We start from the raw sequence: 24,573 nt of genomic DNA, 5'->3' as shown, positions 1-24,573 counted from the left end.
GGAGGGGTGACCTCAGTGAGAGGATTGAGGGGGAGCACTGGGAGGAGAGGGGTGTCAGAGGGTAATGCTGTGGGCTGTGCTGGGGAAGATACTGGGAGTGGTGATGAGGGGATAATGCTATAGGGGCAACTATAATATTGGGGAGCACGCTGTGGTGATGGTGGAGAAAACGGTGTCTGAAACTTTGACAGTGTATGTCTTTAAAGTGGTGTTCCTTGAAGGCATGTCTGGAAAGAGTTGAGAAATGGGGTTTGCAAGGAGGGGATGGCATGCTTAGAGTGGGCTGGTAGGTTCAAGGAGAACTGCAAAGCAAGGAGAAAAAAGATGCAGGTAGCTCCTTTGGGGAATGAGCCAGGCTCTGAGAACCTTGAGTTAGCGCTGTTGTGTTCTTGCTTGTCACAGTTGACCAGTGGATGAGAAAGCATCGCTTTCCCACTGTACTACGACATCCCAACCCTCCCTGATTCTGCAAAAGCGGATGTCTGACCATCCTGTAGGCATGGCTCACTTGAGAGAATTTGCCAGCCAGGTAAGTGGCGATTAAAAATTTGTCTTAAACTCTTGTATCTTGAAATGGGTTTAAAACAAATCACCAGAAAATCACTTTTTGCCACTCTTTATCTTTCTTGCACATGTTTCAGCTTACTCCTGTTAGCTGATTGACATGTGTCTTACTCTGTGGTGGTGTTGGACTGGCAGTGTTAGGTTGTCAGACATAGAAAGGGCATTCTTCACCCAGTATGGTGCCTTTCTCTGAGGTTAACTTTGCTCTTCTTAGGGAGACAGGAATCATTGGAGTCTTTTTGGAATGGGGAGTCTAGAAATGGGACCAGAAAAGCTGTGTGTGCAGGCTGTGCCAGACATACCTTTCTGAAGTGGTCATAACAGTAGCCTGAGAGAAACAGTGCTTGTAACCTTAATGCATAAGAGGTAGTGATATTTGATACTGAACATTTAACTCTTCTGGGAGAGATATCAGCCTCAGTGGGTGTGGTTAAATCCTGCTGCTGTGATGACATTTTCATAAGAGGAATGTGGCAGGATGATGTCATGACTTGGGACTAAATGCTAAACCACATTAATAGTATTGGCTTGAATCTTCTTTTTTCTGAATTTGGTTGTGGGGTGTGTTTGATTATTGGCAGATGTCAATACTGAATGTAGGTCTTGTTAAACCATGTTTTGTGAGAATTTTTGGCATTTTTCTGTTCTGCTCCTAGGTGTAGAATTATAGCACTAAAAGCTTTAGTGGTTTGAGATGATGCTTTCTCCAAGCCTTTTCTGATTTAAAATTGATTTGCGATGCATCTTAGTTTGCATGCTGTTCACATAAACTGTTTCTCCAAAGTGTGTATGGAATTAAATGCAAATATAGCGCTTGAGTGAGTCATAGTACAGGGAGAGAAATGAAAGGAATAGGAACAGATACTGTCTGGCTGAGAATTATGTTCTGTAGTGACAGAGGAGGTTGCTCTGAGGCTTTTTTGTGCACAACATTCACTAATGAAGCTTATCAGAGTTCCAGTGGTCCCATCTTGGAATTTATTATGCAAATGTAAGGCATTCTCAGCTTCTGTCATCCCATGACTCTTTATCTGGTCCTGGAGTAGGAAAGCAGTCTGTGTTGTCCATTCCTCGGGTCTCTTCAGGGATCCTTGATGTGACCTCCTAATCTATGTAACTGAGGCTTGCTGGAAGGACAGTAGGAATTGGCCTGAAGTTCTGTTCACCAGACTTTAGGGAGAGGCGGGAGGTACTGTGAAAATTGAGAGACTAAGACATGGATTGGGATGTCAGAGGCTTGACTTGTCTTTGATTTGTTGCTGATGTGCAGCGTTACCTTAGGCAAATCCCCAGGTTGCTTTACCTCTGTGTCTCCGCTTCCCTGCCTCAGCTAGTTGGCTCTCCTCTTCTCTTGGCTGTCCTTTGTTGTGTACATACAGCACTGCGGGCCTCTGATCTTTGTTGGGAGCTCTATCTGCTAGATGATGTGTTTACGTTACTGTATTTCAAGCTCTGATCTGAGCTCTGTTGCTAGTTTTGTTGTTCCTTATGTGACCTTGAAGAAGCTGTTCAAGTTCCCTGGCTAAGTAATGCTTCACTCCCTTGAAGCAAAAGGATACTATCTGTGAAGCAAGTTGGGAGTCTCAGACAAATTCAGGTGTTTCAAAGTGTTGAACACAAACTTCCCTCTTGTCTATACTCTGGAAGTTCAAAGCTGTCTCAGGCTTAGCAGTTGAAAAGAACTGTGCACAATTTCAAATGTTTCCAGATACAAAGCTGATTTCCCAAAGACAACATAGTGCCCACTGCAGCTATCTTTGCTGGTGTCCTGGAGGTAAGTGTGTAGTGTACAATGTGGGTAAATGCTGGATGGAAAGTTGGGGAGCAGAGGAGGCAGTGAAGGAAAGAAGGTCAGTAGCTGAGGTTTATTAAAACCAACTTCCTCCTTCCACAGTGTTTGGCAGAGGAAAATGATGTTTGTTTGTTTGGCTGGTTGGAAAGTGCTCTAGTCAGAAGTAACACTAAATGTTGCTGTAGTTCTATATAAACCTTTGGAGGCTGCCAAACTCCCAGTCAGCTTAGCCTTGACAATCTTTTTCTGTTGCAGACTTCTCCCATATACAACAGTGATTGTCATCCTGACCTGCCCCAGACCAAGGAACTCTCACTTCCAAAAGGGCTTAAGCACCTCTCAGTGTTTTATGCAGTAGATGCAGGTGTGACTCTTGCTCATGATACGAGAGCGAGATCCAGCCAGACACAGCCCAGGGAGAAGACCTTGAGCTGGTTCAAAGGGTATTTGCTTCTGTTCACAATATGCAGCTTATCTTTCCAGGTAGTAGCTTTGAAATGAGGGTAGACATTTACACTTTTTCTCTAGTCTCCTCTCAAAGGCTGTGCATACCATGTCTCTGCAGCTGGAGGTGGCAGAGCTGCCAAACCCATTCTTTCCCCATGAAGCAGCTGGTGTTACTGCCAGGCTTGTCTCTTAACACACTGCAATTCTTAATTCCTGATGTCTGCAGTGAGTCGCTCTGTTTTAAAACATGGCATCATCACTTGTGATGGCAAACACCCCCACACCTGTCATGACAGAGCATCCTTCTTTCCTGTGCTCTGAGATTAGATCCTGGAGGGCAGAAGTGGAACACGTTACTAGTAGGTTATCCTCATCCTTCTCATACTTATTCCCTCCCCTTCCTGCATGTACAACCAAGGTAGTGCTTTCTGTGCTCTCCCCGCAAAGCCTCTACATGCCTGACTTGAGCCATCTCTAGTGTTTGACTGTTCACAATGGGGAGAAACAGCATGAGTTTTTTTGCTCCAGAACTGCTGTGTAATTGACATTCAGTCAAGCAAAAAGGTATGATGAGCTGACCATCCCTTAAAGGCTTTATGCATTGTAGTAGAACAAGGAGCAGCAGCAGTAGAACCAGCAGCAGCTGGTCAGCTAGCTTTTCAGACTCTGGCCTGGAGCTCCATTTTGCAGCCCTGGTGGGTTCTGTGTATGTGGAGGAAAATGGAAAGATCCCAAGCTGGTGAGCAGTTGCAAAGTTGACAGGTGCTAATAAGCTTCTTTGGGTTGTCTGTGCTCATTTATGCAGTTCTAAAGCATTTCATCTGGATTCTGTTACTTTCTACTGAAGTTTTTCAAGTGTGTTTGTAGCTGTGCGGTTCCAGAACATGGAGTTGCAGCTCTGACAAGACTGGCACTGAGATCAATTCGTGTTTAGAAAAAGGACAAGATTGTGCTTGTTACACCCCTCATTGCAGTGATCTGCAGGTGCAAATTTATTGGGGTAGGGGAGAGTCAGGCTACACAGAATGTATTCTTCTCCTCGCCTGCCCCCCAGCTTGAGCCCCCTGAGTGCAGCAGTGTGCTAATCTTCTGATGGAGCGGTGCACTTGCATAGCTCTCTGTTCCTGGCATAATTGCATGTGTTCTGCTGTCTGGTGAGTGCCGAGGCTTGTATATGCCCATCGATCTGAACATTTGCTCAGCAGCAGCAAGTTACCACGTGGCAGCTGAAACAGGACCTTTTTTAATGGACAAGAGCTTTTGAGCAGATGTCCTGCAGACTAGCATAATTTTATCTATCTTAGTTTGTCATGGGAATTCAGGATTGCTTCCATGAAAATGGCACCTGGCAATGTCTTCTGTGGTGTCCGCAATGGTAGTTCACCAGGTGTTCCGCTGGGCAGGCATTGGCCTGCTTGAATTGGGGATGGATCTGTTTACAGAAGGTGAAGAAGTTTGTTAGCAGACTCTGGTCCTGCAGCAGGCGTCCAGGAGACTGTAGCTGTGGCTGGAATGACTCTCTACCGCTTTGCCCCATACTTGCTCGCTAGATTCTGGCTGTTGTTGGGTATGACGTGTGTGATTTTGGCAACTCTGTCAAGGGATGTACATCCTCAGGCCCTCCATAGAGTCATACTCTTGCCCTGTCACCTGAGAGCTCTGAAGCATTTCCACATCAGTTCTGAAGTGACAGGTACTGGGAAGGTAAATCCACTACCTACAAACTAAGTTTCCCATCCCAACCTAATGTGGGCCTGTCTCTTCTGCCCATCAGAGTTGTATTGTTTTCCTGAGTCCCTTGCGCAAATTTTCCCTGTGCTTGTCAGGAAGGTTTGTCTCCTTCACCCTCCCTACCTGAACTGCTTTGTTCTGCAGAAAAATGGGACAAACTGACGTTGAAGTATGGAAGCTTGTTTACGAAGCTGTCCGTGGTTACAGAGCCCGATACATAAAATGGCAGTTGTCCTCAGAGCTGCCTGCAGTAGCCAGTGTTCTTATGTTTAATGTCATGTTCTGGAAGAATCAGTCCTGATTCTTTGATGCCAGGCTGAGGAGGGGAGCAGTAACTTACACCTTGGCATTTCTTTTCTCATTGCTTACGTGGGAGGGGAGGAAGTTTTTCTTGCAGGGTTGCTTCCCTACAAGACTCATGTGGATAGTGTTTCCTTTACCAGCTGAGCCAGGTGCCTCCAGGAGATGATCCTCTTTCTCTCCCATCTCCCTGATGTGTGGGAGCGGCTGATGTGGCGAGTGGCGTTTTTACAGTGTGGTAGGTGACTGTGCAGGGTAACGTCTGGGCCACCTTGCTGCCTCTTCCTGTAAGCTGGTCAAGAGGTGGAAATGGCTTCTGACCTCTTGTGAGCCTGGACTAGCCAGGCTGTTCTGCCTGTGCTACAGTCGTCATTCTCGTATTTTCTCCTGGCATTTCTCAAACTCAAATCTTCTTCCTTTCTCCCGCCTCCCTCTTTCCAGTCCCTGTTATGTATCTCCAGTTCCTTTCATCTCTGCATATCCCCTCCAGTCTGTTTCCAGTGCATTTGTTCAAAGTACAGCCTGTTTGGGTGTTGCCATGGCTGCACAAGGATATTTGGTTATCCTTCTGTATCTTGGACTGGAACGCACATGGAAATCCTGTTGAGTGAGCTGACTGTAAAGCTCACTCTGGGCCTGGCTTACGCCATATAGCGATGCACTGGGCACAGGAGGCAAACAACCTGTAATGACTGGCTGGCTTAATCATTAAACAGCACCTAGGGCTGCTCAGGGATGGCCTGCTTCTAGAACCTAGTGTTAGATGGAAAAATGCAGCTGCTCTGTTCTCAGATAAAATGTCTGCCAGGTCAAGGCCCTTGCAAGGGAGCGGTCCCTCTGGATGACGTGTTGGAGGTGAGATTGAGAAGTTCTGGGTGTGGAAAACTCACTGTAACGACTTGGCCGCTTCCTGTAGGTCAGGCCATATTTTCCAGATTTTTTTTTTTTTTTAAACTAGACTTTTTTTTTTTTTTAAAGGCAGAAAAACTAATCGCAAAGAGCCTTTTAGTAGCATGAAGCAGAGCAGGACCTTCTGGTCTGCAGCTGGACAGAATGAAATAGCATCCAAAAATGATTCTGATTTCTTCCTTTCTCATCCATAGTCATCTTAATAAAGAGTTAGCTTTGAAGCTGCTGCTAAAGAGCCAGTATTTCTCCGATGATCATGTCAGTAGCTTTCCATTTGATGTGCTTATCTAATGAGGGAAATGCTATTTGCTTTTGCATCTGGGCGTGCCAGCCAGAGGAGAGGCTGTTCCAGAAAAGCAGGTCTGCAGATGGAGTGTCCATCCAGCTCTCCCGTCTCCTCTGGAATAGGCAGGTGTCTGGCCTCCTTGCTGCTGACCTTCCAAAAGACATGATGCTCCTTCTGCAAACATCTGAAGAGAGCTGAGCTGGGTGCTGCCTGGAAGTCAGGCTGCAGCAGAGAAGACAGCTAATGTGAACTGCTATTTATATTACTGTAGTATTTCACCCTCCAAACAAGTAGGGAAGGGTGCAAATCTTTCAAATTGCTCCAATCTTTGAGTGCAGGAAGGCAGACGAGGGAAACATCCTTGTGAACTTTCCATGGCCTCTTGCTTGTGCCTATTTTCTCATCCAGATCTTCAGCAGAAGGCTGGTTCTGGTACACCTTGGCTGTCTTTTTATTCAAGCTTGAACAAGTGCTTGCTCATGGAGCTGCTTTGCCGCCATTTTAGTGCCTGCAGTTGAGCAGTCCTGTCCCAAAGGAGCTGACACTTTCTGTAGAGATACTTGTTGACATTCTTCTTCTGGGCTTCTCTCCCTTTCTTCCACCACTATGGTCTGCAGGGGTGGAAAGCCCGTGTAAAAGGTTTCTTCAGTTCTTCTAATCTTGGATTCTGTGTTAAATTTCTCAGCATGTGAAGACCTTTTAGGGTATGTGAATTTTGGGTGAATTAATCTACTGCATTGTTGAATAGATAAGGAGAGGAGATCTATGTGTCTGCATGATGCTCTGCAGCCTGCTGTGGGACTTAATGGATTTTTCCCATCTCTTTCTGGTTTAGCACTCCAGGGTGGATCCTGAGGAGCTGTTCACCAAGCTGGAGCGGATCGGCAAAGGATCATTTGGTGAAGTGTATAAAGGGATCGACAACCGCACCAAGGAGGTGGTTGCTATCAAGATCATTGATCTGGAGGAGGCTGAGGATGAAATTGAGGACATTCAACAGGAGATTACTGTGCTCAGCCAGTGTGATAGTCCCTACATCACCCGGTACTATGGCTCCTACTTGAAGGTAGGACAAACCATGGCAATTCTCTTGCCAGCAGTTTGGGAATGGGGTGGGCTTCTCTATGGGTGCTGTAGCTGATGGTGGCATACAGCACTGAAAGGTGCCTGATCTGTGAGTGTCAGTGTGACAGCAGGAACAGCAGTGGCTCTGCTTACTGCATTTATATGATCTTAATAGGAGGCTGGGCTTTAAGACACTTGCAAAGCACATGGAAATGAGGTGCCCGGTACAAGTGTGGTCCTAAGAGCAGGGCACTTCACTGGAGAGAAAATGATTCGTTGAAGTGGTTCACCTCTCCCCAGTTTGACTGTTCTATGTGGAATAGTTTTCCAAAATACCACAGTTTTAGGGTAGTACCACTGGTGCCTGTATGCCTCTGGAAAGAAGAGGAGTTTGAAACTATACTTTGTGATCATCATTTCATCAGAAATGGTGAAAAGAACAGGAATGGAGTCTTTGGAGGAGTGCTGATACCGCTTCTGTTGAGAACAGGTTTAGGAATCCCCAGTGGAAGCTACTAGTAGTGATGACCAGAAGTGGCCTCTGCATGCTGGCTGCTGGAAGTGTGTGTAACACTGGGTCTGTAGCAAACAGTTCCTGAGCTCTTTGGATCCTGATTATTCCTTACATATTTTTCAAAGGCCGTAATGCTTTTTCTCAGCCTTGTACTGAAAACACCAAGCAAGCTGTAGTTTCATGGATCTGCTGCTTATCTCCTACCAGGACCCTGTGACCCTCAGTCTGGCAATCTCCTGTCTGAGGAATAAGAGAGTGTCTCGCTGATTGTACCCTTCAAACTGGCAGTCCTGTTAATGAGACCAAAGGCTGCAAAGCTCCCCTGTCATTGTCAAGAAGGAGAGGTGGTAGATCTGTTGGAGTGATGTTAAATGGCTCCAACCTGAGAATATGCTTATCTCTGTGGGCTGTGTAGTCTGGTGCCTGTAGGGACACTAAGCTGGCTCAGATAAAACTGCAGACCAAGAGAAAGAAGTGTACTGGGGGCAGGTCCACTGCTATCATGCTATGTCAGCAGGAAAGAAGGAGCTGGGAGCTCCCTCCTTAAGCCTCTGAGAGCTGTGGTGTGCAGCATCTCTTGGATTGTATACAGGACTACTTGTGTCTTGCTGCCTCTGAGGTGTTTCACTTTTCTGCCTGCTTTTATTACTCTCTTTGCTCTTGATTTGTGCTCTTGCTTGCAGGGCACTAAGCTGTGGATAATCATGGAGTACCTAGGAGGAGGTTCAGCCCTGGATTTGGTAAGTACATGGTAAGCTCTGGACCGTGAAAAACATTGGCTGGAGCCTTGGTTTGTGAAATGCCCGTAAGCCAGACACTCACTTGCCACATACCATCTTTTTGACAGCCCTGTGCTTGAAGGGTAGGGGCAGTGCAGGACAGACATGCTGGTTATGCATATCCCAGGACAGAGGAAATGTTTGCATGGAGCTCAGCTGTAAAAGCACTGTTCTCCAGCATGCGCTGCTGCTTTATAATGGGAAGAGCCAGTGAACTGAAATGTGACAGCAGCCAGTTTTTTTGAGCAGTGCAAATCCATACTTCACCTAATAAGAGTTCTGGTATTGTTCAGTGCTTGCATGGCATCAAGGTCTGGAGGGACCTGGTCTAAGATCAGGGTTCCCGGGTGTTTGATAATACAAATGACGTCTAACAAGTTAGCCCAGATTTTAAGGGAATACAAATGCAGAATAAATACACGGGCAAAGTTCTGCTGTGCTGTATTCTGTCACAGGATTTTGCTTTTTTCCTTAGGACAATAAAGCCTGTTTTTCCAGAGCAGTAACTAAGGTCATGTAATGAAAACTGCTGTACCTGCACTGACTTGGAGGAAGGGTGTAGTGGGGGGGCTGTCATCAGCAGAAGTCATCTTAGTGTCAGAACCTCAGTTATCGCACTGAGAACACAGGATTTTTTTAGAGGAGAACTGATGGAAAGGAGGAAAGCTTTCATATAGTGCTCCACAGCCAGAGGGTAGAAGTTGTCTCTGGGCTGTTGCAGTGGCTGAAATTCAGTTCTAGCTATCAGAGGTTTGAACAAGAGAAATTGTTAAGATGTTCTGTTCACCAATGTATTTCCAGGGCAAAGCGAGAGATGAGCATCCTGCTGTTTGTCTGGGACGCCTCTAATAGACTAACAGAAAACTCCCTAAAGATTTTTTGTTTAATACTGCCAGGTGCAAAGTCCAACATTCTGCTTGCAGAATGCGCACCAGGCGTGCCGTAGGTGCTTCCTGCTGAGTATGACCTGCTTGGCCAAGGTTTCCAAGTAACAAACTGAGAGGCTGGAAGAACCAAGGTGTCAGTCACCCTCCTTTAAGTCATCTTTCTGCCCTTTATCAGCTGAAGCCAGGACCCCTGGAGGAGACTTACATAGCTACTATCCTGAGAGAAATCCTAAAGGGTTTGGATTATCTACATTCTGAGAGGAAGATCCACAGGGACATCAAAGGTAAGAGTGGAGAGCTCAGCTCTCTTCTTGTGAGGGATGTTACTAACATAAGATGCAGAATTGTTATGCAGCAATAATCTGAGATAAGACTGTTTTTCAGTCCTGCTTTTCCTGTTGGGCTGCTTGTTTCTGAATCTGATGCTTGTCATTTTATTGTAACTCGTGTGTTTCATGTCTTTAGCGTTTAGGGTAACAGTAAGGATCTGTAGCTCTTCCCTGTCATTTGTAGTTTAGGCAGGCAGGGGGCTGGAGCAAAGGAGTCAATGAAATGCTCAAGTATTAGCTGACTCGCAGTTATGTCTGGACATTTGCTTTACTGCTGGACCCCATGGGGTGTGTGTGCTGGTTATCATGGTTATAAGTTATTGTGAAGGTGAGCTGTCCTCACGCAGGGTTCACAGCCCTAGAAAATCAGGGCAGCTTGTGTCAGCTTATCCTATAACTGATTTTTATAGTCATTGGCTGTATACAGTGTAGAGAGAACTGGCATCTGCCTCCCAAAGAGCAGTCTCACACTGAGCACAGAGCAGCAAAGGACAGCAGGAGGGTGGGAGGACAGTGCTGTGGAGACGTGGTTGGTGTTGGATGCGAACTGCTCTGACCCTCTGCAGGAGGGGATGTGAACCAGCAGAGCAGAGAAACCTCATGCAGGGAGATACGTAGAAAAGATTCCATTGCGTATGTGAGACTATGCATTTCTAAGTGCTGCAAGCTGTGCAGGACTGTTTGCTGCCAGCAGAGTGGGGAAATGCTGCAAGTTTTTATGTAGGGTCTCTCTCAGAATGAAAAGTCCTACAAACCCTGCCTCGGCCCAAAACCTGAGCAATGTCACTGTCTTAAGCGGAGTGAGTGGGAAGCAGTACAAGACCAGGACTTGTGAGCTCTTCACAATCAGCCACTGAATGCTGCTTGGAAAATAAATCAAGACCATTTGACGTATCTTGGGCCATGTTGCTCTCTCTTCTATGAGTGGCTAGGAATCACATCTAGTTGATTGTGTGGCCCTTCACATCTACTCCTTGCTACTACCCTAGAAATATTCCCCTTCTGATCCAGCCAAGTGCTTGAACTTGTTTTGTGTTACCCAGCAGAGGTCAGAGCATGAGAATGAGTCTGAGGCTGGAAATCCGAGCTGAGGGTTTTCACTGGGGCAAAGGAGGATGCCACAGGAGGTCCATTCTCAGTATTCAGTTGTGTGTGGGCTGGAGATGATTCAGAAACCAGTGGACTTCATGCTTATTTGTGTGAACAGCTGCCAACGTGCTACTTTCGGAACAAGGAGATGTGAAACTGGCTGACTTTGGGGTGGCTGGACAGTTGACAGACACACAAATCAAGAGAAACACCTTTGTCGGGACTCCATTCTGGATGGCACCAGAGGTCATCAAACAGTCTGCTTATGACTTCAAGGTGAGCTGGGAGCAGGAGGAGGATTGCTACTTGGTGCAATATCTTATACTCTGTATAAGATGGTGCGAGGGTTAATATAAGGATTGGAAGTGCTCCTTGTTGCAAGAATGATACTTTCCTGTTATGGTCCAGGATTTGTTGGAGAAGTTTGTCTATTAAACAGGAAACACCCTATCTGATTTTAAGTGATCAGCCCTTTGGCTATCCTGAAGTTGCATGCTTCCAAGTTGCAGAACTGCTCTTGCTGTTCTGTGCTGTCACTGTTCTTGCTCTTCTTTCAGGCAGACATCTGGTCCCTTGGAATTACAGCCATTGAATTAGCAAAGGGAGAGCCTCCAAATTCTGACTTGCATCCTATGAGGGTTCTCTTCCTGATCCCCAAAAATAACCCTCCAACACTTGAGGGTCACCACAGCAAGCCCTTCAAGGAGTTTGTGGAAGCCTGCCTCAATAAGGATCCTAGATTTGTGAGTATTGCTGTCCAGCTGTGAATTTGGGTAAAGTATTGCAGAGGTCAAAGACTTATTTATCGGGAAGAACTTTTGGTGGAAGGCTCCTGGAGAGAAGGAAGTACTGAGTTTGCAGAATGGATGGGCAAGCCTAGCAAGAATTAAAGTCAGTGCACTTGCACGTTTAGCATACAGAGATGGTTACGTGTAGCATGCTTTCCTTATTTTCTCCAGAGGCCGACAGCTAAAGAGTTGCTAAAGCACAAGTTCATCACACGCTACACCAAGAAAACCTCATTCCTAATGGAGCTGATAGATCGATTCAAGCGCTGGAAGTCGGAGGGCCATGGAGAAGATTCCAGTTCTGGCGATTCTGATATGTACGTACATGTTCTGCGTGGAGGGGTGCCCCTGCTATACCCTCCGTGCCCTGGGGTAGTCTACTGCAAGGAGCTCAGGTCCTTTTCCCTGCCTGGGTAGGAGATCTTATGGTAGCTCAGGGAGACCTGTGGGCATCTGTTTGTGGGAGCAGGTGACTGCTGCCTGAAGAAATGGGCTGTTACGTTCTGTTCAGTGGGACCTGGTACTCTTTTCTAGTCAACCTGTGGAGCCCCTGCTGAGTGTAAGGAAGTACTAACAAGAAACATCTAGTCTGTATGTAACTAGTAAAACAAGGCTCCTGTTGCCTATATTTTATGGACGTTCAGCTAAATACAACAGCTACAGGTTTTAGTAACAAGTGGCAGCAGCTGCATATGTGTGTATTCATGGGTAGAGAACTTTGCTACTGATGTGGAGGATAATGAGGCTATGAGCCTTGGGTGAGGAAAGGGTGCTTTGTTCCAGGCTGGTGTTGCCAAGCTTCTTTTCACCTGTAGTGGCAGTAACTCCAGTGACCAATGACTCTGGGAGGTTGGCTTGCAACATCTAAGCCTGGCCTCTCAAATTGTGAGCTTGGATTGCCTTGAAATTCTTCTAAATTTAAGTAGTACTTGAAACTGTCTTCAAGCTGGCTAGAGCAGAAAGGTGTTTGCGGTGATTTGGAAACAGGATGTAGTATGTGGCTCAGATCTCTGTGGTGCTGTATATGGGCTGTGGAGACTGAAGCAGCTTCTCTTTAGGATTTTTTCTGGGATAGGGAAATGCCTGGAGCCCTGTGGTGATATGACAATCAGGTGGGGGAGAGCTTGTGACTATGGGAATGCATGGGTAAAAGACCCGGTGTATGGAGCTGAGGCTTTGTCTTGACCTCCTTTTCATTTGCAGTGATGGAGACACAGAGGATGGAGACCAGGGTCCAATCTGGACATTCCCACCAACTATTCGCCCCAACTCCTTGAGCAAGCTGCACAAAGGAATGGCTCTTCATGGTTCCCAGAAGGTCTGTTTGCTGTCTGTTCTTTTGGAAGTGGACTAAACTAACACGAGCTTTTGAGGGTCTTGGGGAAGTGACCAGCAACTCGTGTTCTGTCTAAAATTTACTTTACTCTGGTGTCAAGGGCTAGTGCCCCAGAGTTGCCTCTTCCACATTGTCAGGGTACTGCAATCTGTGGCTTTCCTGAGACCTGGTGAGGGGACTGCCATCAAGGTGCTGTGAATTTACCAAAGGCTTAGTAGCTTGTGTGCCTTGTGAGCCTTTGCCTGTGCTTGTAACTTCTTTTCATGTTGCTTTCTAGCCTACTGAGCCCATCAAGAGGCAACCACGGTCACAGTGTCTCTCCACGCTTGTTCACCCAGTTTTTGGGGAGGTGAGTAGAACCTTCGTGGTCTGTGGTGGTTGGAGATGAAGAGATACCTGACATGGATAACTAAATGGGAAGGATTTGGAGGAGGGAGGTTGGGGAGATACCTAGTAGGATTAAGGGACTATGAAGCATTTGTGCCTCTATTCAGAGGTCTATACCATATGTTCGGAAAGTGTTTACGTCCCTGGAGTGTTCTCTCCAATACACTTGTGCTCCTAGAAGCACAGCATTACTGTGTTGTCTGCTGGTGAGGGTAAGGTAGAGGAGTACCTGTTTCTTATCTGCATCTTAGGCTTGCTAATGCCGAGGCAACTCTGGACTCTGATGTCCCTGGCCTCCATGGCTGAAGTGCAGCTCCTGTTAGGGCAGGCAGGTGTTTGAGCTTGCCGGTCGCTGGGCATGCTCCCTGCCCTCGTGCTATATGCTGCTGTCCACAGCAGAGTCACTGAGGGGAACGTGGGTGGATTAGAGTAGGAGTTGGCTTTGCCCGTTACTAGGCCATCTTCTTGATTTATACATGCCGGCTATTGCTAGCATGCTGAGGCCAAGGAGTTACCTACCATGTGGCCTGTGGAAGGCAGACAGAAAACGCATTTGGAAAACTCACCCTGTGTCCCTGCCTTGTGTTCTGGGTGGGGATGTGTAGTTGAAGTAAAAGCTACCATTAATGGTGCGATAGAGTCTGTATCAGCAGGGAGCTAAATTGTCTTTCCAGCTGGGTGATGTTTTAAGGGAGAAGAGGACAATAATCATAAGGAGGCTACTGGCCATGGGCTTCAGTTGCTGTTTCCAGCAGGAGTGTAGGAAAGGAGGTTCTGCTTCAGAAGAAATCGCTTACACAGACACTGCGTGTCAAGGCTCTTTTCTTGGGGTGCTGTGTCATGGAGACCCTGTCTCTGGTCCTGATGACTTGCTCTTTTCTGGATCCTGATGCTGTTCCAGGAGCGGCCCAGCAGAAAGCTGTGCTTTTTCAGGGGTAGTCTGTGGTCTTAAATCTCATTTCTCAGGTCTAGTGCTATGTGGAGAGAGGGTTTGCTGTAAGGACAGGAAGCAGAGGTCATTCTGAAAATCAGGCTCTTGAGACAGCACCGCTTTGGAAATAGAGATTTTAGCTAACCGGCCTCTTCGTACTCCACTACGCTTGACTTCCAGAGGTCGGAGCATGAGGCAGATGGTCTGGGTCTTGTAGGCCTAGACCTATGAGGTAAACATAGTGTTGGTTTCTGACAGCGGCAGTTTGTTCGTGCAGCATAATCACTGACATTTGATTCTTGGTCCTTTCTGTTTAGGAGCCTTCTGGGGGAGGGGGTGCTCAGAGCTGTGAGTTCTCCAAACCAGTGAGTGCATCTTCGTGTTTCTCCTTACCAACCTTGCTGCACCAGTTCCAGGCAGAAAGTGGCTTCTTTGGCCTTTCATTTCTGCTACATTGACTCTCTTGGCCCAGATTTGCTGATCCTCCTTTCCTTTGATTAGGCTTCCCTGCTGGCTCTGCTGATCCCACTCAGGGACATCAGGTGCATGGAAGGTTCTAGGCAGTCTCTGAAATAACCTGGCTTCTGCGTGCAGTAGCAGGGGGTCGGAAGAAAACTCTTCTCCAAGTCTCCATGTAGGAAGTACGCCTCACCGCTCGTTGCACGTGTTGTTCTTTTCAGTTCTAGTTTCCTACCAGCAGCAGACTTTCTCGTTCTCACTGTTGTATTAGTGCCTCTTTAGACCTGCTAGGTTTTGATCACTCTATCCATAAAAGGGTGTGAATTGAAATCTTACTGAGATGCTGTTTATAATCTTTTCTTATGCCTTCCCTGCATGTGTGTTACTGGATGTTAATATTGAAAATGACCCATGGTGGGTCATTAACACAGATGTGGGCAACTGCAAATCTGGAAACCTGTCTGCCCTCTCTGGGCAGGAAAGGTAAGGTATTTGGGCCTGTCAGGCTTTGTGCAGTACAGCTCTCTAACGCCCGGCTAACCTCCAGAAAGCGCTTCTGCAGTGGGAAGTGACAGGATAACACAGATCGCTCACATCACAGGCTGCTGGGCAAACTGAAGGTCAGTGGCTTGGCATCAAAGTCTGATGACAAACTGGCAACTTACCTGCAGGATAGACCCTGTGTCTCATTTTGCTCTGAGGCTGGCAGTCTGTGATCAGGTAGACGTCAGGTCAAATCTTTGGCTTTAGCATCACAACTATTTTTGGCCTAAGAAATGTGTAATCAAGTTGCCCTCCGTGCCCCCTGCCACTTCTGAATGAGCAGGGGCCTGTGCCCGTTGCTCCCACAGCTGAGGCTTTGTGTTAGTGAGCAACTACCCCAACGGAAGAGGCAGCAGCTCTTTTTGGCTGGGAACCCTCTGTTTCCAGCAGGGGACTTGGAGCACAGGGCCAGCTCCAGCTGGGGATTAGCATTCACATTGTCCTGCTTTCTGGACCGTGGAGAAAAGGTGAGCTCCAACAACAGGAAAGGCTGATCCGAGAATTGGAGGCAAAGAACTGTGAGGCTTATGTAAAGCCCTTTAATCGGCGTAGCCTAACAGGATCTTAATTGAACTGGACAGTGGTTAGCTGGCAGACGTTGCTTGTGCAACAAAAGGTTTTGATTTTTGTTCAGCTCATTGCATAATGTTGCGCAGTAGGGAAGGGGCTGCCACATGAGCTGCCTGTGTGAAGGAGGTGGCGAAATGCTGCAGAGGATGGGACTGTGGGTTTTCCAATGCCACACTCCTTCAGGCTCAGCATCAGCGACCTGTCAGGAGTTCCTTAATGACAGAGATTTAGCTATTTCAAATTAACAACCGGAACCATGTGCACACAGACTCGTGGCTGGTGAGGCCTAGTTGGAGTGTGCTAACAGTGATAGATGCAAACTGAGGCTTTTCATCTAGGTCAGACGCTGCACATGGAGGTCTTGGGCTTCCAGAGGTCAGAGCACGAGGCAGATGGCCAGATCTTGTAGGCTTCACTCCCCTGTCCTCCTGGGGAAAGCTCTCTCTTGGGGAGGAGTGCTGGAGGCCAAGTGGCTCAGGATCTGTAGTGTGGTAGTAGTCTCCCTCGGCCCCTCAGTCGCTAGAAGCACCTCAGACTTTTTTATGATTATTAAAAGTGGTGGTGACTAACTCCTGGTGTTATGATATTTTCTGCCCTACCTGTCTGCAAGCCTTTGTGTGCGTCTGGGTGCTAAGCTGTAATTAGCAGCAAAGGTGACTGTACTGGTTCAGATACAGCTGGAGTTCGTTGTTCTGTTGCTACTTACGAGTTTTCAGGGCTGTCGATCCATTTCTAATATAATTTAGTTTGTTTAAGAGTACCTCAGGGCCTGTTAAGTTAGTTTGTTAAGGACTTCAATTGTTATTAGCACCTGGAGGAAAGTCTGAACTCCAGACGTTGGACTTCCATCTTCCTGGCCTACAAAAGAGCCCTCTTTTATATTTTTAAGAAGAATGTGGGTGTCCTCCTACACCCTTGTGGAGTCATACCAAAAGGGAAAGGGACTTAGTACCTGTACTGCGCTGCTTGAGCAGTGCTTTCTGCAATGAGATAAGGAACTAATGCACTGTTTCTGGGTTGCAGCTTAAAGATAAGCACAAGCAGACTGGAGGCAATGTGGGAGCTATGGAGGAGCTGGAGAACGCTTTTAGCTTGGCTGAGGAGTCCTGCCCAGGCATCTCTGACAAACTGATAGCACACATGGTGGAGCGGGTACAAAGGTGAGTGTCCTCTAGGGTGTGAGCTGGGGCGGAGCTGGCAGTGAACCGAACCATTGTCATACTCCATTGTGAAGTTAAAGTTTGGTACTGAGCAGTCAAGGCACCCAAAAAGTGAATATGGGTGACAGCTGACCTCATAGTCCCCAAGTCATTTCTTTTTACTGCTTTTTATTTAACAGAAGCAGTTCTTCCTGCCTCAGAAGTCCTTTCTCACACTGAACAGGTTTCTGTAGTGTAGATGAATGTTGCAGAGTACAGAAAGATGCTGCTATTCACCTTTATCTTGCATATATATGTGTGTGTGTGTGTGTGTATGACATCCTGCTGGTCCCATTACCCAGGTAGTGAGGACTGTGCAAAATATCACCAGGATCGCTTCTGGAAGAGACACGATCGGTTTCATTGCAAGGAACGTACTTTACAGCACTAGGTACAGCCAGTCACTCTGCTTGCTCAGCTTCCGGTAGCCAGAAACTGTATTTTTCCTGAAGTGAATCACTTATTAAACCTGTGAAGGAGTATCATCTGGTAGAATGAAGTTCTTTGCTGCTCAGCAGGTGCTGCATCTAACTTGCCTCTACTGCTGGCACCAAGTTCAGTCACATCCACATAGTGCAGGCAACAATGTCAGGTCCTGATCCCAGGTTTATCATGCTTTATTTAACATTAATTTGGCTTTTCTCCCTTTCATAGCAGGCTATCCTAAATCTCACCCTTTGCTTACCAGCCAAGAAACTTAATATTTGGCCCTTCACTGGTTAGAAGGCTGGAAGTCAAGTATTTTGCTGTAAGTGTGATCAAAGGAGCCATTCTGTGCTCTGGTTGCTACTGTAAATACAACCCAAGCTTTACAGTCTTTACACCCTTGAACTTGGGCTTTCTAAGCATTTATTTCTGATGGGTTTAAGCTGGTGTAGTTTGTGCCTTGTAGCTCATGTATCCATCAGATGCTGTCAAGCAAAGAGCCTTAGGTATTAAGGACCAACAATTCTGGCCATCCTTGAGGCCTTCTGTTACTAAGTCATTCAAGCTTGCAAGCAAATATCCTATGGGTCTGTTTAGAGCCCTCATCTAATAATCATTTAAAGCCAGTGAGAGAACGCTCTTGTCTCTTCTGGCTGACCCACAGAGGGCACAGAAAGGGTCCAGGTGATGCCTGCACAAACTTCAGCCTCTAGCTGAGCAGGAGGTACTCGCAGATGTGCATTGGGTGGCTCTGCAGGGCAGTTGTTGCACTTTGATCAGCCTAGAAAGGGCATTCCTGGACAGTGCACAAGCACAAGAGAATGTTTTTCTAGAGGTTTGCAAAACCTCAGAGACCCTGGTTGATTTCTTACTATAAAATACTAGTGCTCAAAATTTCTTATTAGCCTAAAATTGAATCTTAAAAGCCTGAAAAAAGTGCCACGTTGGCTTTTTGTCAAATTGCTGTTTATTTCTTCCAAGATTTCTTTATCTAGAAACTGACAGTGGCAATGGGAGTGGGGACAATCACATCCAGACTTACCTCTTCACCTGTGGACATGCTGGTTGGTGCAGTGTGTACGGGCCGTCTTCCAGGTGAGGGCTTGAAACGGACAGCAGTGACCAGTTCCACCCATTATTCTTTCTTGCAGGTTTTCACACAGTCGGAACCACCTGACCTCTGCTCGCTGACACCTACATTCCCTGCTGCTGTTTTGAGGGGGGAAGGATTTTTTCCAGCTTCATAAGAACTACATCTCTAATCCAGACCACCATCTGCTGTTGGATGTAACATTGTGTTACGGACTCGGGGACATTTCAGAGCCTTCATATCACACGTGTTTCCATGATAACCCAGGGTGGGGTTTGCAATGCAAGTACAATTTAGACCTTTTGCAGAACCCAAGATGGGTGGTCTAATTGTTTTTACAATGTAATCAATGCAGTTTTTAATTGTTTCCCTCTGGATGTATCCATTTTGGCTTGGTTTGATTCACAGCTTGTTACTGGTAAATGCCTGGCTGCTGGAAAAGAGGGAGATTCTATTCCATTGAGATAGATATGTTTCAGAGGCGAGTCTGATGGGTTTAGCCTCCTGCCCTTCCTAAAGAAGTGTTCGTGAGCAGTTGCGTGTGAGTGCAGGTATGTTTGGAAGCATTCCATGTGTTACAACCTCTGGGAATGTTAGAGCAGCTCTCCAGTTTTTCTGGAGGATTGCTTCAACTCCTTCATGCACTAGTAGTGAAAAGCTTTCTAGTATCGCAGCAGCTGGGTTCATGCTGCTGCTTTCCTAACTTGCCGTTTCACAGGAGGATGGGTTTGCTGACTCTACTTTTTTTGGCTCTGGGGACATCATTTTGTATTAGGCCTTGGTTCAGCTGATTCAGGCAACAGCAGAACTCGCCTTGGGTCTCCGGGGTCTGGAAGGCAAAGTGGTTGCATTGGCTTTGGGAGCTGGTGCAGTTCCTTTCCTTGCTGCTTTCCGCAACTGAAGCAACTAGACACGCACGTTTGGCAGTCCTAGTCTAAGCTGAGTAGGCACCTACTCTGTGTGCCCAAATGTTGCAGAAGGATTAAAAAAAGGGGGCAGCGGGAACACAACAGCCAAAGCTGCTGACAGGGCTTCAGTTCAAAAGGCAGGTCGACATTGCGTAGCTCTTCCTGGGGCAAGAAACCTGTCCTCTACAGAAAGGTATAAACTGGATGGCAGCTAGCAGCAATGGTATCGGTGCGGTGTGGTTCGGGGTTTGCAAAAGCCACTCTAGACCTCCACCCTCTCCTTCTCAGCTTTCCCTTTCTGGCTCTTCTTTCAATCCAGGATCTAAACCTGCTGAAGCCAGGGCACTGCTCCAATGGACGAACTGTGGTGGTGTTTGCTAGCAGAGAAATTAAAGCATCTGCTGCCATGGTGGCTGCATAAGGTATTCCAGTGGAGCCATCCCCAAGTAACTTTGCTTTCTGTATAATACTAGTTTATAAAGCAAATCTTTAATTCAGGTAAATGCAAAGATCTCAAACCTATACTTTAAAGGTCTAGAAAAACAGACTTAGGAAAATAACTTCTGATAGCTGTTTGCTTAGAGCTCTGCTCTCTAATTGTAAAGATACTCCCATTAAGTCAGCAAGACCTTAGATATCCAGACCTTTCTGTCTGGGTGTTTGCATATGAATGATGTGGCTCACCCCAAAGCCATTGAGAACAAAAGCTGTAGCTGTTCAGCTTTTCTTTTAAAAGAAAGATCACTTTGTTAGTAACAAGGCTTGGGTTTTGGTACTTTGAATCAGACCTGCAGATTGTAAGTAAGTGCTGGGCTAAAAGTAGCTCAAAAGGAACATACATTCCCTCGTCCCGGTGTGTGGTGTTCACTTTAGCTTATGATTATCCTTTACTCTTCCTCTCCGACGGATACATACAGGCTCAGCAAACACTATGAACTTGTCCAGTAGAGAAGAGGTGCTGCTGTTTGATCTTGCTGGAGAGCTGCTGGGGAGTGGTGTCTCTATGGTGAGAGCCTGCGTTTAAGAAGAACAGAACAAACCCATTTTTTCCTCAGGAGAAGGAGTTAATGAATAGAAGGAGATGTACTGAGGTGGAAGGCAGAGGCTGCAGTCCAGCAGGAAGGTGGCTGAAGGGCTCCTGCTGCTTTTAAAGTTGCTGTTCATGATGGTAGCAAATCGTGTCAATAAGGTACCTTGTATTACTACTCACATGCACTGCAGTGTAATGAGTAAACTTTTTAAAGGAAACAATCCCCACAAACTTCGTCCAGTATTCAAAGCAACAGTGGTTTTAGTTTTTAAAAACGTTGAAAGGGATCTGCCACTTTCAATAAAGTAACAAAACGAATGAGGTTGGTGTAACTTTGTGTTATTAGGGAAAAAGTATTTGTTCAAGCTGCACTTTCTTTGCATTCTTCTTGGTCTTCCGCTCATCTTCCTGCCTTGTGTGCATCTAACAGTGACCCGTGAGACAGACCCATTATAATAATTCTTGTGCAGCATGGAATTACAGTGGAAGGCACGTTACGTTAGTTCTTTCTGCCCACATATGCTGCTGTTAAGGGAAACACACACTGTTTGCAAAAGTGTAGCTGTGCTCTGGAGAATACCTCAGTGCAGTTTTTGCTGGAGTCTACTGATCTGCAGTATTTAGACTCGGGTTTGACTGTGAAAGCTGGTAACAGGATATCTCTGCCTTCATCTTTTTCCCTTTGCAGTTGTGAGGGTGACCGAGCCCTGGCACAGGTTGCCCGGAGAGGTTGTGGAGCCTCCATCCTTGGAGGCAATCAAAAGCTGTTCAGACACCGTTTTGGGTAACCCTGCTTGAACAGGGGGCTTGGACGGGATGACCTCCAGCAGTCCCTGACAACCACAACCATGCTGCAAGTGTGTGAGCTCAGTCACAGCATGAACACTTTGTGTGTTCCAAACCTTGTGGATGATGGTCCTTGCCTAAGCAGAAACACACAGGCGAAGGTTACAGCTGTGCAGTACTGTCTCAGCTACTTTCTCCTTGGAGCCAAAAAGAGAGACTGACAAAACATCCTGCTAGCAAAAACCTAATGATTAAGGACCAATTGTATTCTGTTCTTTCCTAGTGCTCGTTAAGGAAACTGCTCATGATTGTAGCAAATACAAAAAAATACTCCTGCAGAGTTCTGGTAAAGTAAAAATACTACATGGTAGTTCACAGAAGAACTGATACACCACTGAAATTGCCATCAGTTTGAAGGCTTGCCAGGGTGAGAGGTAAGCAGGAATAGTGAAGTTCCTGGCTTTTATAGCCTGTGCTCCTGCATTTTCAATGCACAGGCATTTGAGCTTGGTATTCGCTACATGAGAAGGGACTTTTGCTGCCTGCTGTCCTCAGTTTCTGGTCAGGTAGCACCAGAGGCTCCTCTTTCAGGGCCTACACCTCAGCCACTGTAGATAGCACACGCATCTTCAGGATGGGAAATACTGAGCTGCAGGTTAAGTACATAAGCAACTCAAAGATGACCCACTCCTCAACTGCCCAAAAGTCCCACGGAAGGACCCTTGTTCAGTGCATCTCTCCTGTAACAGGAGCTGTAACAGTACTATTCTGCTACACAGAGGTGATGGGAGGATAAATGGAGCGTAGGTGTTCCAACAGTCTGTGGATTAGCCATGTAAGTACCTACCAGTCATGTACTAACGCCTCTTGGGTGTGTCCTTCCACTGTATTCTTTGATCATTTTTCTAAACGTCAGAAGTTGTTTCCTTGTGTTACAGGCTAAAGCAGTGTTCCCTATGATACAAGATGGAAAAACAAGCGGGGCAGGAAGAATCTCCACTGGACCCTGCAAGGGAGTGTACAAAAGCCAAGCCTCCACGCTGCTCGCTGAGGGTGAGGCTGGCTTGTACGGTTCCTTCTGTCTCCAGTACCAGCAGGTACGTGTCAGATCTGTAACGCATGGTGCTAGGGAGAGCGACAGCTGATTTATGGAGCTAGTTTAGACAATATTTCAAATCCTGGCACTAGAAAGCCCTGCTACAGTAGGTGAGTGCAACTAAAGGGTGGGATTAAGTGCTGAGGCACCAGCTGCTGACAGCCACCCTGCTCCTCCTCTCTGCAAATGGCTCTTGCAGAGCTTCCCTGCAGGAGACCAGCGAAGGGCAGTAATTGCATGGGAGAGCTCTCAAGAAGGGGAAGGTCCTCCGGCTGAGCAACTGCAGTCTGTGACCATGGCAAAGGAGCAGTCAGTTATCATCCAGGAAAACCACGGAATGCAAAGACCCATTGATCAACAGTGTGAAACCTCTGCTTTCGGGGCTGAGGGAAAGCAAAGCTTCCGTGCAGTCGCCGTCCATCTTCCCACGAGCGCGGCCACGGATGGGGCTGGCAGGCTCAGGAATAAGAGGCTGAGAGAGTTTTATACCAAGATGCTATTTACTTCCAACAGTCATATTCAGCTGTGTTATACCATACCTAGTCAATCCACATGTATACACCTACAACAGTTAATTAAAAAAAAAAAAAGACAACACTAATAAATTAAGTACATTTAACTTACATGGGACAGTGGTCTTTGTGACAGTGGTGGTGAAGGCTGGAGCCTTCACTTGACTTCTCTATGATGCAAATGCCAAGCGAGCTGTCTGGAAAATCCTTCTGGAACCCCCTCCCTGCAGTCCTTATCCCGCACATGTTTTAGACCATAACCTGAAACGGCCTTGGAGAACGCACATGCTGGCCTCTGTACAGGGATCTCCGCCTCCCTCCATCCCCACCACACTTTCCTTTTTCGTTCACTACACCACTTCATTGTTCCTTCTTTTAGTACACAAATACTTTTCTAATATAGAGGCAGAGGCCCTAGAGCCCATCAAAGCCACATCCAACAGCCTTTTGTGGTGCTTAGCTTATTTCAGTCCTTCTGTGGAGGCAACGAAGTTGACAGCTTTACAAAAACAACAAACTGCAAACATTTCAGATTTAATACAAAGATTTAATAGAGCCCACAGACTTGCTGCTCCATCTGGAATCCAGTGACTTTTACACCTTCATGAGAAACAGAAGATGGATCCCACTCCAAATTTAAAGGTAAGAGGGATTTTCAGAAGTCTTTGCATGACAAAGCAACAGTGACTTTCAGAGAAGCTTGTTCTCCTATAGTGCTTAAATGCCTCTCCATCAGGGTGGAGAGTGTGTTTGCCATCCCATGCCTTACATAACGCCTACTACAGGATAAAGAAACCAGAGCTGTGATACGAGAATAGCGACTAACCCTCTCAGCATGCGCCATAGCAGAGTTCAGAGGAAAAACCATGCACCCAACCTGTACCAATCCACAACATACTGAAACCTCAACGGCTTAGCAGAGGTTCAGTCCTCCCATTGCCCCCAGAAAATTGCTGCCATGGCAGTTTCCAAAGAGCAGAGTTGTTCTATGAGAGCTGCAGTTTCTGTTCAAGCTAATACATCTGTGGATCCCCTGTTAGTCTGAGACAACTGTGCCAGCAGGTTGACATTAACAGCAGCAAGACAGCGGTTGTATAGCCAGCCACGCCGAGCATCAGGGGAAAGGAACTTCTGGGAGCCAGCAAGCCCTGGCACCAGCAGCTGTGAGCCCATTGCACCACTGACAGCTGCTTTTTTTTCTCCCAGATATGCTGACCACCCAGACAAAACGTAAAAAGAAGGTGGCATTTGCCTTCAGGGCAGACAAGGGTGTTACTGTACAGGTACAACCGGAACAATAGACCTTCCATGATGTGTGCACACCGGAGCTCTGCGGTTGTTAGGTTCTCTCTAAGTAGGTTCAACTGGAACAGACTTGACCCTCTTCCATACCATTGGGAATGGATGTGATGCCTGTCTGCAGCTGCCTCGCTCCCACTTTCCATGCCAGGTGGAAATGAGCCTCCTGGTTCTTTGCTTTATCAACTCCAGAGACTGCTGTTTCCACCTGCCTCTTTTGCTGATGTTTACAGCAGAGATCCAAGCTCTGCCCCGCTTTAGTCAGTCTGACTGTCCTTCTCATCCTTTGGAAGCAGCAGGCTCGGCCTGGCTGGAGAGCTGGTGGCTCTCTTGATCACCTCCATCCACCTGGGAAGAAAGGACATGGGAGATGCTCAACCCCTCACTCACAGATGCACAATCTGATCCTTTGGTTATGAGCTGTACCCCTTTCACCAAACCTCACAAAACATCGGTTTTCTAACTTTCTTTTACAATTCTTTTAGGAAGCTAACTCTTCAAATGAATAGCTTGAGATGTGG

At 46.7% G+C, this 24,573-nt stretch overlaps 2 protein-coding genes across 4 annotated transcripts in view; one reads left to right on the top strand and one right to left on the bottom strand.

The window, feature by feature from the left end:
* Positions 1-478: 478 nt before the first annotated feature.
* STK25 (serine/threonine kinase 25) lies at positions 479-18,522 on the top strand (the record flags this gene model as incomplete). Of its 2 annotated transcripts, XM_082003828.1 has the most annotated exons (11): positions 479-529; positions 6,865-7,095; positions 8,292-8,348; positions 9,450-9,558; positions 10,811-10,968; positions 11,250-11,435; positions 11,652-11,797; positions 12,684-12,798; positions 13,094-13,165; positions 16,730-16,866; positions 18,483-18,522. In XM_082003828.1, 11 exons carry the CDS (start codon positions 479-481, stop codon positions 18,520-18,522), a joined length of 1,302 nt encoding a protein of 433 aa, XP_081859954.1. The 2 variants fall into 2 exon arrangements, with proteins under 2 accessions (XP_081859954.1, XP_081859955.1); XM_082003829.1 differs by lacking the exon at positions 6,865-7,095 and having other exon boundaries at positions 500-529.
* A 5,787-nt stretch (positions 18,523-24,309) lies between these two features.
* The window catches only part of FARP2 (FERM, ARH/RhoGEF and pleckstrin domain protein 2), a gene marked incomplete at both ends in the record, with an annotated part of 74,749 nt that continues 74,485 nt past the window's right edge, over positions 24,310-24,573 (bottom strand). For both annotated transcript variants that reach the window (XM_082003762.1, XM_082003763.1), the window contains one exon: positions 24,310-24,400. In XM_082003762.1, coding sequence (XP_081859888.1) covers positions 24,310-24,400 — 91 coding nt within the window. The remainder of the gene's footprint in view (positions 24,401-24,573) is intronic.

The sequence above is a fragment of the Phaethon aethereus genome (genome assembly GCF_964289735.1).
Source record: "Phaethon aethereus genome assembly, chromosome: 9".
In the NCBI taxonomy this organism is placed as follows: Eukaryota; Metazoa; Chordata; class Aves; order Phaethontiformes; family Phaethontidae; genus Phaethon; species Phaethon aethereus.
This window is presented reverse-complemented; position numbering and strand designations above follow the sequence as displayed.